This window comes from Periophthalmus magnuspinnatus, chromosome 1 (genome assembly GCF_009829125.3).
Source record: "Periophthalmus magnuspinnatus isolate fPerMag1 chromosome 1, fPerMag1.2.pri, whole genome shotgun sequence".
Classification (NCBI taxonomy): domain Eukaryota; kingdom Metazoa; phylum Chordata; class Actinopteri; order Gobiiformes; family Gobiidae; genus Periophthalmus; species Periophthalmus magnuspinnatus.
The window spans coordinates 35,835,530-35,848,253 of NC_047126.1; the positions used below are offsets into that span (position 1 = coordinate 35,835,530).

The 12,724-nt window shown below is 48.3% G+C and overlaps 1 protein-coding gene across 1 annotated transcript in view; it reads left to right on the forward strand.

Moving 5' to 3' along the window:
- Window positions 1-12,473, forward strand: part of fam193a (family with sequence similarity 193 member A) — a 34,286-nt gene extending 21,813 nt beyond the window's left edge. Inside the window, exons 16-23 of the mRNA XM_033967059.2 lie at window positions 99-321; window positions 2,831-3,121; window positions 3,710-3,989; window positions 4,429-4,600; window positions 5,224-5,463; window positions 9,282-10,050; window positions 11,357-11,438; window positions 12,146-12,473. Of these exons, the coding sequence (XP_033822950.1) occupies window positions 99-321; window positions 2,831-3,121; window positions 3,710-3,989; window positions 4,429-4,600; window positions 5,224-5,463; window positions 9,282-10,050; window positions 11,357-11,438; window positions 12,146-12,239 (2,151 nt within the window). The 3' untranslated portion in view covers window positions 12,240-12,473. The remainder of the gene's footprint in view (window positions 1-98; window positions 322-2,830; window positions 3,122-3,709; window positions 3,990-4,428; window positions 4,601-5,223; window positions 5,464-9,281; window positions 10,051-11,356; window positions 11,439-12,145) is intronic.
- The last annotated feature ends 251 nt before the right edge of the window (window positions 12,474-12,724 follow it).

Below are 12,724 nucleotides of genomic sequence, written 5' to 3' on the forward strand. Positions count from 1 at the left end.
AGAGATTAGTGCAGAGGCTGTGGGTGTCATGACAAGGACTAAAATGGCTCTTTCCCTATCGAGGTTTGGTGCATAAACTGTTTTTGTCTCTTTTCTAGCCCGTTCCTCCCACCCCCACGTCCAGTCACTCAGCCGCCAAACAGCCTGCCTTTAGCCCAGCCTTACCGGAGCACGTGTACCCAAACTGTTTCAGCTCACCGGCAGGCACAGGGGACTGGAACAGCTCCCTCCAGTGCCTCTCTCTCAAGTTCGAGAACCTGTGGGACGCTGCTGTTATGAAGAGTTGGAACCCCTCTGTGCTGCTGCCAGACTCTTTACCAGGTCAAAGTTACATCTGATGCACTACATTTAAAGGGCCTATATTATACAAAATTGACTATTGTGAGTTTAAAGGTGACCTATTATGTAAAATTGACTCTTCAGGTGTTCTAGTCGTTTCTTCTCCTCATTGAGTCGCTGAAGTTGTATTTGGAGTGATTCATGTTTGAGTAATCTTTAACCTCTTATTTTCAAGACGCCATTTTGTCCATCTACCCCCGTACGCACCCACTGTGACGTACGTACACGCCCACTGTAATGTATAGTGAGGCAAATAAGTATTTGAACACCCTGTGTTCTGAAATTGTCTTAGGTGCATGTCCACTGTGAAAGACAAAAAAAATCTGGAAATCACATTGTATGATTTAAAAAACAAACAAAAAATTAGTATGTTACTGCTGCAAATAGGCATTTGAACACCTGAGAAAATCAGTGTTAATATTTGGTACAGTAGCTTTTGTTTGCAATTACAGAGGTCAAACGTTTCCTGTAGTTTTTCATCAGGTTTGCACACACTGCAGGAGGGATTTTGGCCCACTTCTCCACACAGATCTTCTCTAGATCAGTCAGGTTTCTGGGCTGTCGCTGAGGAACATGGAGTTTGAGCTCCCTCCAAAGATTTTCTATTGGGTTTAGGTCTGGAGACTGGCTAGGCCACTCCAGAACCTTGATATGCTTCTTACGGAGCCACTCCTTGGTTATCCTGCACCCCCAAAGCATGATGTTTCCACCCCCATGCTTCACAGTAGGGATGGTGTTCTTTGGATGGTACTCATCATTCTTCTTCCTCCAAACACGGTGAGTGGAATTAAGACCAAACAGTTCTATTTTGGTCTCATCTGACCACATGACTTTCTCCCATGACTCCTCTGGATCATCCAAATGGTCATTGGTCAAACTTAAGACGGGCCTGGACATGTGCTGGTTTAATCAGGGGAACCTTCCGTGCCATGCATGATTTTAAACCATGACGTCTTAGTGTATTACTAACAGTAACCTTGGAAACGGTGGTCCCAGCTCTTTTCAGGTCATTGACCAGCTGCTCCAGTGTAGTTCCCGGTTGATTCCTCACCTTTCTTAGGATCATTGAGACCCCATGAGGTGAGATCTTGCACGGAGCCCCAATTCGAGGGAGATTGACAGTCATGTTTAGCTTCTTCCATTTTCTAATAATTGCTCCAACAGTGGATCTTTTTTCACCAAGCTACTTGGCAATTGCCCCGTAGCCCTTTCCAGCCTTGTGGAGGTCTACAATTTTGTCTCTTGTGCATTTTGACAGTTCGTTGGTCTTGTCCATGTTAGTAGTTGGAGTCTTACTGATTGTATGGGGTGGACAGGTGTCTTTATGCAGCGAACGACCTCAAACAGGAGCTTCTAGTTTAGGATAGTAAGTGGAGTGGAGGTGGACTTTTCAAAGGTGGACTAACAGGTTTTTGAGGGTCAGAATTCTAGCTGATAGACAGGTGTTCAAATACTTATTTGCCTCACTGTATGTATACACCCACTGCGATGTATGTGCAGTACACTGATGTACGCACTTCCTTCTCCCGTTTTATTTTCTTAATCGGTGATAGTATTCGGCAGCGTCACGTCGTCATTTTGATACAAATGAAAAACAATGTGCTGCTCTAGTGTGATGTGCAGCTGTCCATAAGGGGCGCCGACAGCATGCGGCACTTTGTTGCGGTGTGCGATGACACTGGACATTTACCATGGAGAAGTTTTCTCACACAGAAGTCAGCAAACTTGTTTCTTTTATTACGTTGTTAAATATTGTGATGTAAAATGTATACATTTTAACAAAAGCTACAGAATCAGAGATGAAAACTATAGAGACATAAGCACTGTACCTATTAGTCTGTCTACATCTCCAAAGCTCAAAATCCTCTGTTCCACCTTGTGATGTCATCAAGCGGTAGTGTAATATAGGCCCTTTAAATGGGCAGAATAGTTAGTATTTGTAGGATCATCTATCCAAATATTGAACATCAAACACAGAACATATTGTCGTTGGGGTGTAAACATGTAAACAGTATTGGTACGTGGCAGAGCCTTAAGGTTTCAGATAATCAATTTTTTTTCCATGTGGCTCAGTCGTAGAGCTGCAAGCGCATACATGATCATTTTTCTTCACACTGTAGATTAATCAAAATTTATGGAAATTAGTATTTTTTGCTATAATCTGGCATATTTACAGTGTTTACAGATGTTCAATAATATGTGCTGTCCCTATCAAATAAATAAAATAAAACTGAACGACACACATGGAATCTACTAAACAAAAGTAAATGAATAAGCCAAAAAGGACAAGGGTTTGAGCTGTGCAAAGCCAAGAGATGACACTCTGAGGGTTTGAATATGTTTCTGCCATTTAAACAGGGTTCTAAATATGTTATTGTTTGTAAATTGTCTTTGAGAGTCCAAAAAGTACTATATATGTCTAACAGTACTTGTATAAAAACGGGAACAGTGACCTTTTTTCCATTATTAATAATCTTTGATACCTCCACAGGAGACATGCTGGGACCACCCATGGCTGACGTGCCCCTCCCCCCAGCCTCACCTCTCGGCCCCCAGGCGGACCACTGTCCCCTCCCCGCCGCCCCCTCTTCCTCCTCCGTTTCCTCGTCCTCGTCCTCCTCATCGTGCTCCTCGACAGATGCCAAAGAGCAGAGGAAGAGCGGTGCCAAGAAGAAGTGTCTCTATAACTTCCAGGATGCGTTCATGGAGTCCAGCCGGGTTGTGATGGCAACCTCTGCCTCCACATCCTCCGTGTCCTGCACCGCCACCACTGTCCAGTCCAGTAAGACCTCAGCCATCCAGTCTGCAATGTCCCCCAAGATGCCCCCCCCACGATTTCCCCATCGATGTCCCGTGGCGTCTTCTACATTTTCATATTGTTTGTAAAGTGCCCTTAGTGTCCACAAAAGCACTGTACATCCAGTGTATTATTATTAGCAGTATTAGCTTTGTTAGCATAATTAGCATTATTGCATTGTTAGCATTGTTAACATTATTACATTGTTAACATTGTTAACATTATTATCATTGTTAGCTTGCCGTTTTTTTTATCCAAGATAGTCATCTTTTCATTCACATTTAGCTTGGCCTGTCACAACAACAACAACACAAACGATCCACCGATTAAGATTAAAATGAAGCAGGATAATCCAGCAAACTCTTTGGTGCAGCTCAGACCTTTTAATAAAACTTTCAAACAGTAGAACCAATATTCAGCCACAGGAGTCACCTTTCCAACCTTCTACCTTTCCCCTATTATCACAGGTGTATATGTTCATATGTATATGTGTTTAATATTCATGTTTTATATTTAAAGGTTTAATATTCTTGATGTTGAAATGCTGACTCTCTTGTTCCACCTTCTCTCCAGATGATGTCTTTCACAGTTTGGGTAAAGAGGACCACAGACCCCCCTGTTCCAGTCCCAGAGGCAGCTCCACCGGCCTGAGCTCCCTCCCCCCACTGTCAGGCCCCACCCTGCTCCCCACCCCCACCTCGCATCTCCCCACGATGGCCCCTCCTGCCTTCCCCAAGATGGCTGCCCCGGCTCCAGACTTTAGCGAGACTCACCACGGCCTGTGTCTCCCCCCGGGGGAACCACCGGTGTCATCCACAGAGGGGCCGGGCAGCACCCCGCCCAGTGTCTGCAGGTAGGCCACGTCCCCACTCCACCTAATATGGACCTTTACACACGTCCACATGTCAGTGTTAAATTTAAATATTAAATATATGTTCAGTCTAAGTCCCCACAACATATGTTAAAGTTTTGTTCTTTCACTTTTTTCTTTGATAAATTCCTTGCTTCAAATGTCAATGTTTTAAATGTCTAAAATATCTAAAAACATATATTTGGTCAAGTTATTTCAAGTTTTTCCTTCATTACATAATTCCATATTTCTTACTTGATATATTTGATATAAATGTAGAATGGAGTACAAATAAATCAGAAACACTAAGAGGGGAATGAGGGGTGTGTCTAAACTTTTGACTGTGTACATTACATAAATATTTTTTATGCAGATATTTGTTATTATTAGATATTTATTTTTACGTTTATATTTTTTCATTTTTATGTTTAAATTGTTTCAGTGATCCCGACTGTGAGGGTCATCGATGTGAGGGTAACGGGCCGTACGACGGGGAGGAGAGCCAAGACGAGGACAGCTGCTCTGAGCACAGCTCCTCCACCTCCACCTCCACCAACCAGAAGGAAGGGAAGTACTGCGACTGCTGCTACTGCGAGTTCTTCGGACATGGAGGGGTAACACATTTACTCATTCAGCTTTTTTTTTTATTTTATTTTTTACAAACACATGTACACATTCAGGCTTGTTTTACAAACACATTTACACATTCAGGCTTTTCTACAAAAAAGTTTATACATTCAAGCTTTTTTTACATTTCAACTGTATTTTAAAGAAACATTTTTTTCAAAACATTATTTTCTGAACAGCTGTAGGCCATAACCCAAAACAAGAACAAAACACACAGTCCCTTAAGTAACACGAGCCTGGTTTTACAAATTAGCAGCATGGCTAAATGATCAACTGCTTCTGAAAATGCTTCACTTCTCACTGTGCCCACTAGAGGGTCAGAAATTAAAGGTCCATATGACTCTACTCCGATCACAAACAGACCTGGAATTATGTTGTTTCATTCACACATGTTTAACACACAAACCCTGCATATTTAGGCTGAATTCTTCTCTCAATCTGGAAACAGGTGTGTTTTTGAGGAGGGAACAGCATTAAACATGACTTAAACCTTACTAGAGTCAGTTTTGTGTGATATTGTATCTGTAAGACACACAGACAATATATCACTGCACATGTACTGTGGAAGAGTGTCTTTTTCATATATTTGTAATGATCCTTTCCTTCTCAGCCTCCGGCCGCTCCCACCAGTAGAAACTATGCAGAAATGCGGGAGAAACTGCGCCTGCGGCTGACCAAGCGCAAAGAGGAGCAGCCGAAACGCGAGGAGCAGCCGCCGGTGGTGGACAGAGACGGAGGGGTAGAGGACCACAGGAGGGTGGAGGACCTGCTGCAGTTCATCAACAGTGCAGACAGTAAACCTCCGTCCAGCTCCAAGGCCGCCAAGAGAGCACGGCACAAGCAGAAGAAGGTAGGGAGTGTCAGTCTGTGGAGTGCTCATAATGATGCAATAGGGTCAGAAGAAGAACATTTCAAACTTCATTTCTCACTTCATATATTTATTGTCTGTTTGTTTATAAAAGGTAGAAAGTAGAAAAAATAAAGAAAAAATGAAAGAGAGGGTGTGTCCAAACCATAGACTGTATATATAAATGGCCCAGCCCGAAGGAACGACGTGGGGCCGTCCTCCCGTGGACCCACCACCTGCGGGAGGAGCCATGAGGGGCGGGTGCGGAGAGATCCGGGCAGAGGGTGGGGACCTCGACGACCGGATCTCCGGACATGGAGACTAGCTCTGGGGACGTGGAATGTCACCTCGCTGGGGGGGAAGGAGCCTGAGCTTGTGCGGGAGGTTTGAGCGTTACCGGCTAGATATAGTCGACCTCACCTCCACGCACAGCTCGGGCTCTGGAACCCAACTTCTTGAGAGGGGTTGGACTCTCCATTTCTCTGGCGTTGACCACGAGGAGCGGCGGCAAGCTGGTGTGGGCTTGCTCATTGCCCCACAGCTCAGCCGCTGCGTGTTGGGGTTCACTCCGGTGAACGAGAGGGTCGCGTCCCTGCGCCTTCGGGTCGGGGACAGGTCTCTCACTGTTGTGTCGGCCTACGGGCCAAACAGCAGTGCAGAGTACCCGGCCTTCTTGGAGTCCTTGGGAGGGGTACTAGACAGTGCACCAACCGGGGACTCCGTTGTTCTCCTGGGGGACGTCAACGCCCATGTGGGTAACGACAGTGACACTTGGAGGGGTGTGATTGGGAGGAACGGCCTCCCCGATCTGAACCCGAGCGGTGTTTTGTTATTGGACTTCTGTGCTAGTCACAGCTTGTCCATAACAAACACCATGTTCGAGCACAAGGGTGTCCATCGGTGCACATGGCACCAGGACACTCTAGGTCGGAGGTCGATGATCGACTTTGTTGTCGTGTCATCTGACCTCCGACCGCGTGTCTTGGACACTCGGGTGAAGAGAGGGGCTGAGCTGTCAACTGATCACCACCTGGTGGTGAGTTGGATCCGCTGGCGGAGGAGGAAGCCGGACAGACCTGGCAGGCCCAAGCGCATTGTGAGGGTCTGCTGGGAACATCTGGCGGAGCCCTCTGTCAGGGGGGTCTTAAACTCCCACCTCCGGGAGAGCTTCTCCCTGATTCCGGGGGAGGTTGGAGACATGGACTCCAAGTGGGCCATGTTCTCCACCTCTATTGTTGATGTGCCTGCTCGTAGCTGTGGTCGTAAGGTCTGTGGTGCTTGTCGCGGCGGCAATCCCCGAACCCGGTGGTGGACACCGGAAGTAAGGGATGCCGTCAAGTTGAAGAAGGAGTCCTATCGAGCCTTGTTGGCTCGTGGGACTCCTGAGGCAGCTGATGAGTACCGGCGGGCCAAGCGTGCCGCGGCTCAGGCAGTCACAGAGGCAAAAACTCGGGGTTGGGAGGAGTTCGGGGAGGCCATGGAGAAGGACTATCGGACGGCCTCAAAGAGATTCTGGCAAACCATCCGACGCCTCAGGAGGGGGAAGCAGTGCTTCACCAACACTGTTTACAGTGCGGGTGGAGAGCTGCTGACTTCGACTGGGGATGTTGTCGGGCGGTGGAAGGAATACTTTGAGGATCTCCTCAATCCCACTGTCACGTCTTCCGAGGAGGAAGCAGAAACTGGGGACCCAGAGGCGGACTCGTCCATCACCCTGGCTGAAGTCACTGAGGTGGCTGGCAAGCTCCTCGGTGGCAAGGCTCCGGGGGTGGATGAGATCCGTCCTGAGTACCTCAAGTCTCTGGATGTTGTGGGGCTGTCTTGGCTGACACGTCTCTGCAACATCGCGTGGCGGTTGGGGACAGTACCTGTGGAATGGCAGACCGGGGTGGTGGTCCCTCTGTATAAGAAGGGGGACCGGAGGGTGTGTTCCAATTACAGGGGAATCACACTCCTCAGCCTTCCCGGTAAGGTCTATTCCAGGGTACTGGAGAGGAGAATCCGACCGATAGTCGAACCTCGGATTCAGGAGGAGCAGTGTGGTTTTCGTCCTGGTCGTGGAACACTGGACCAGCTCTATACTCTCCATCGGGTCCTCGAGGGCTCATGGGAGTATGCCCAACCAGTCCACATGTGTTTTGTGGATCTGGAGAAGGCATTCGACCGTGTCCCTCGTGGTGTCCTTTGGGGGGTGCTCTGGGAGTATGGGGTCCGGGGCTCTTTGCTAAGGGCTGTCCGGTCCCTGTATGACCGGAGCAGGAGCTGTGTTCGCATTGCCGGCAGTAAGTCAGACCTGTTCCCGGTGCATGTTGGACTCCGCCAGGGCTGCCCTTTGTCACCGGTTCTGGTCATTATATTTATGGACAGAATTTCTAGGCGCAGCCAGGGGCCGGAGGGGGCCTGCTTGGGAACCACAGTCCTCTGCTGTTTGCAGATGATGTTGTCCTGATGCTTCTTCGAGCCAGGACCTGCAGCAGGCACTGGGGCGGTTTGCAGCCGAGTGTGAAGCGGCTGGGATGAGAATCAGCTCCTCCAAATCCGAGGCCATGGTTCTCGACCGGAAAAAGGTGGTTTGCTCTCTCCGGGTGGGTGGTGAGTCTCTGCCCCAAGTGGAGGAGTTCAAGTATCTCGGGGTCTTGTTAACAAGTGAGGGAAGGATGGAGCGGGAGATTGACAGGCGGGTCGGTGCAGCGTCTGCAGTGATGCGGTCGCTGTATCGGTCCGTTGTGGTAAAGAAGGAGCTGAGCCGGAAGGCGAAGCTCTCGATTTACCTCAATCTACGTTCCTACCCTCACCTATGGTCATGAGCTCTGGGTAATGACCGAAAGGACAAGATCGCGGATACAAGCGGCTGAAATGGGTTTCCTCCGCAGAGTGGCCGGGCGCACCCTTAGGGATACGGTGAGGAGCTCGGTAACACAGGAGGAGCTCGGAGTAGAGCCGCTGCTCCTACACGTTGAGAGGAACCAGCTGAGGTGGCTCGGGCATCTGCTCAGGATGCCTCCTAGGGAGGTGTTCTGGGCATGTCCCACCGGGAGGAGGCCCCGGGGAAGACCCAGGACACGCTGGAGGGACTATGTCTCTCGGCTGGCCTGGGAATGCCTTGGGGTCCCACCGGAGGAGCTGGAGGACGTGTCCGGGGTGAGGGAAGTCTGGGAGTCCCTGCTTAGACTGCTGCCCCCGCGACCCGGCCCCGGATAAGCGGAAGAAAATGGATGGATGGATGGATGGACATAGTTAACATGCTAGCCGCTGCGTTCCAAACACAACCTGATCATGGGGTGCACTTCCAACCCCATCGACTGGCTCCGATTCACTTTCTGTGTAAAAACTGTGTCCCCTCTCTTTTTAAGTGCTGCCGTCAGACTCGTCATTTTGGTCTTAAATGTTCGTATTATTATTCTTTTATTTCACTATTGTGTCTGTAAATCAAGATATGAACATTAATAACAGTCAATTCAGGCGCCTTCTTTCCTCAAGGTCGCTCCCGCAAGTATTAGCAGCATTTTGATTGACAGCGTTGCTAAGTGCCCACACTGCTCGTTTAGCAGGGGGTGGGTGCTTAGCAATGCTGTCAATCAAACCTGCTGCTAGAGGCATTACCTTCAACAGCCCCGCACTGGATTGGCTCTTTGGTTGCTATGATACTCGTGGTCAGTATTCCAAATATATAACTGTGCTCCAGATTAGCCACTATAACTGCTAGCCTCGGTGAGATTCATTTTGCACAGTCACTCAGTCACTTTTTTTATACAGATTGTACCATACGACTGGTTGTGTATTTGTGTGTAGTTGTAAAATCTGTTGTGTCCTGTTCCCAGCTGGAGGAGAAGGCCCGTGTGGAGGCAGAGGTCCGTGAGCGAGAAGAGCAGAGGCAGAGACAGGAAGAGGAAGAGGCCGCGCTTCAGAAAGAACTGCTCCGCCTCCAGGAACTCCAACACCAGCGTGCCGCCAAGAAGAAGAGGAGGGATAAGGCCAAGGAAAACATGGCCCCCACGCACAACAACCCCCAGCCCCTCAAACAGACTGCCCAGAACGTACTCGACAGCCTCCAGAGCCTCATCCGCCTTCCCGACCCCAAAGCGCCCATGGGCCCCTGCCCCAACCGCACCAGCGACAAGACCCTCAGCACGGACACCGCCCTCACCCCCACCCTGCACAACAGCACATTCCCGCACATTGAGGAGAATGGGAAAAGCAAGAGCAAGCAGACAAAAGTGGCTCCGAGCGAGACCCCTGCACCCAAGAAGACCCCAGAACCAGGCCCTAAACTCACCAACGGGACCCCCCCTCCACCCGCAGACACCAAAGCTTCCCGCCTCCGGCCTCTAGAAGGTCCCCTGGTCCCAAACGCAGAGGTCAGGCCCAACAACAGAAGTGGCAGCGGGAAGAGGCCGCAGCAGGCGGTAGTTCAAGTGAAGGAGGAGCGCCACAGTCTGCCGCTGAATGACCATTCCCCCTCCCCCCCGCCGCCCGTCTCAGCACCCCCACGGCAGGACCAGAAACCCGCCACTGCAGAGTCCCCTCAGCCAAAGTCCAAGAGCAAGAAGAACAAGAAGAAGAAGGGTGACAAGCTAAACACATCGATTGGTGAGTGACGTTATTGCACCACGAGGGGCAGCAGTGGCTCAGTTGGTAGAGCGTGGGTGTGTGCGTACACTGGTGTGTGGATGTGTGTGTGAATGTGTGACAAAGATTCCTTGATTTAAAGCGCTTTGAGCCTTGAATGGGGAAAAGTGCTATATAGAAAAAAGTGACATATAAACAGAAGCATTTTTAAAACATAAGCGGAAGCACATTTAAAACATAAAGTTCAGGCTCAAAGTCTGAACTTTATGAATGAATCAAAACATTTGATTTACAAAATCAAAAGTTCTATTAATTCTTCTGAGAACCGACTATCAGTAATGAACAGGGTCTTACAGGTGTAGACAGGTTAGACCTCTACAGACGGGTCGGGTTATGGGTCGCTGCACTGGATTTTAAAACATGAAAAACAGCTAATGTATTCCTCACTTTCCTAATGCATCACTAACATCTGAATTATTCACCACAGCTCGTTTATAAGCTTGTTTCACAGCTTTCATTAGCATGCTAACAGCGCACTAGTGCACTTCCTAATTCGCGGACAATAAAACACTTTATAATTCGCTGGAGCCTGCACACAGTGGTCTCATTTTGACCCTGTTGCTTTCACAGTAAATCTGGATTGTCCTGTTAAGATTTCAGCTTTAAATGTTCCTAAAAAATTTTAAAAACAAGTGGAGAGTACTCGGATACATTTACTCCAGTAACTTTTTAAAGAAATTATACTTTTTGAGTACTTTTCTAGAACTATATTCTTAGGCTTACTTGAGTAGCATGTACACTGTAACAGTAGTCTTACTCGAGTAATCTATAGTCCAGAATAGCAATACTCTTACTCGAGTAAAAGTTCCCTTTATCCCTTAATTCTTTTATACTCTCTTGAGTGATTTCTTGGAGCACTACTTTGTACTTCTACTTGAGTAATATTATTTTGAAGTAAGGTTACTCTTACTCGAGGACGTTTCTGGCTACTCTTCCTCCTTTGTTTAAAAATAACTGTGGAAACAGTAGTGGGATTATAAATATTTTTTCCTCCAGAATCGGTCATGGAAACTTTTAGAAATAAAAAGCAGTAGATTTCGTCATTTTAATGTGACCGGTCCAGCTGCTTTTCTGAAACAAATTATTTCCACTTACATAAGTGTCAAAACTCTAGATGGAACATGGTTTATTCCACCCACCACGAAAAGTTCAGACCGCGACTGTAAACATGTGACTGCTGCTTCCTCTTTTGGCTCAGACTTGAACACAGAGCTGTGACAGGGGTAAACACGGCGTTATTGTTCACATAATGTCTGTTTGTTTCCAGATGACGTTTTTCTGCCCAAAGACATCGACCTGGACAGCACTGAAATGGACGAGACTGAGAGGGAGGTGGAGTATTTCAAAAGGTACAAAACTTCTGTGTTCACTGTCCAGAAATGCACGTGTGTTTGGAGCGAAACAAAGCGGCCCGCTGACACATGTGCTTGTGTGATGTCATTGTGATGTAAGGTGGGTGGAGTCAGCGGAGGCGACTCAGTGACCTTGTTGTTTGTTTCGTCACTAAACAGTGAAATATAAACAGGCAGATCGTGTTCAGCTGGATGTGGGCCACATAAATAACCGACATACTGGTATTCTGTTGTAGTTGAATTAGACATGCAGTGATACTGGTATTGAATATTGATGCGGGTACGGTGCTCTGATATTGATTCAGTCGATACCCTGGTTGGGATTTAATTGAAAATTTAATTGGATAAAAAACTCAAGTAAGTGCGTACCTCGCAGTAAGCGTGCACGTCCCAGTGGGCGTGCATGTCACAGTGAGCAGTGAGCACAGTGAGGTCACAGTGGGGTGTCACATCACAGTGGGCATGTACCTGTGGAGGTTAAACGGGGGTAGATCGACAAAATGGTGTCTTGAAAATAAGAGATTAAAGATTACTCAAACATGAATCACTCCAAATACAATTTCACAAGCTCAATGAGGAGAAGAAATGACTAGAACATGGATAATCATCTGAACAGTTTGAAGAAGAGAGCTGATTTAAGCTCCCCACTCAGCCTGTTTTACTCTGTAGAGGATTAAAAGTGTCCTCCATTTTGTTTTTTTCAGGTTCTGTTTGGACTCTGCGAGACAAACACGCCAACGACTTTCCATCAACTGGTCCAACTTCAGTTTGAAGAAGGCCACTTTTGCTGCTCACTGAAGTCACGGGTCACAATCGGAACACAACTCCGCCCCCTCTCCTGGACTCTGCCCCCTCTCCTGGACTCTGCCCCCTCTCCTGGACTCTGCCCCCTCTCCTGGACTCTGCCCCCTCTCCTGGACTCTGCCCCCTCTCCTGGACTCCGCCCCCTCTCCTGGACTCCGCCCCCTCTCCTGGACTCCGCCCCCTCTCCTGGACTCCGCCCCCTCTCCTGGACTCCGATCTCTCTCCTGGACTCCGCCCCCCTCCCCTGGACTCCGCCCCCCTCCCCTGGACTCCGCCCCCCTCCCCTGGACTCCGCCAGCTCTGTGCCCACTCCTCACACGTGTGCTGCCTTGCTTCCCTCACGCGCCTGGACCTCCCGCCAGCAGTCTGCTTTAGTTCCATTGGTTGAACGAGGCCTGGGTGATGATTTGTACCTGTAGAGTAAAAGATTATTATATTATAAGAGAGCGTTTCCACCAAAAAGACAAGTATGGAAACTT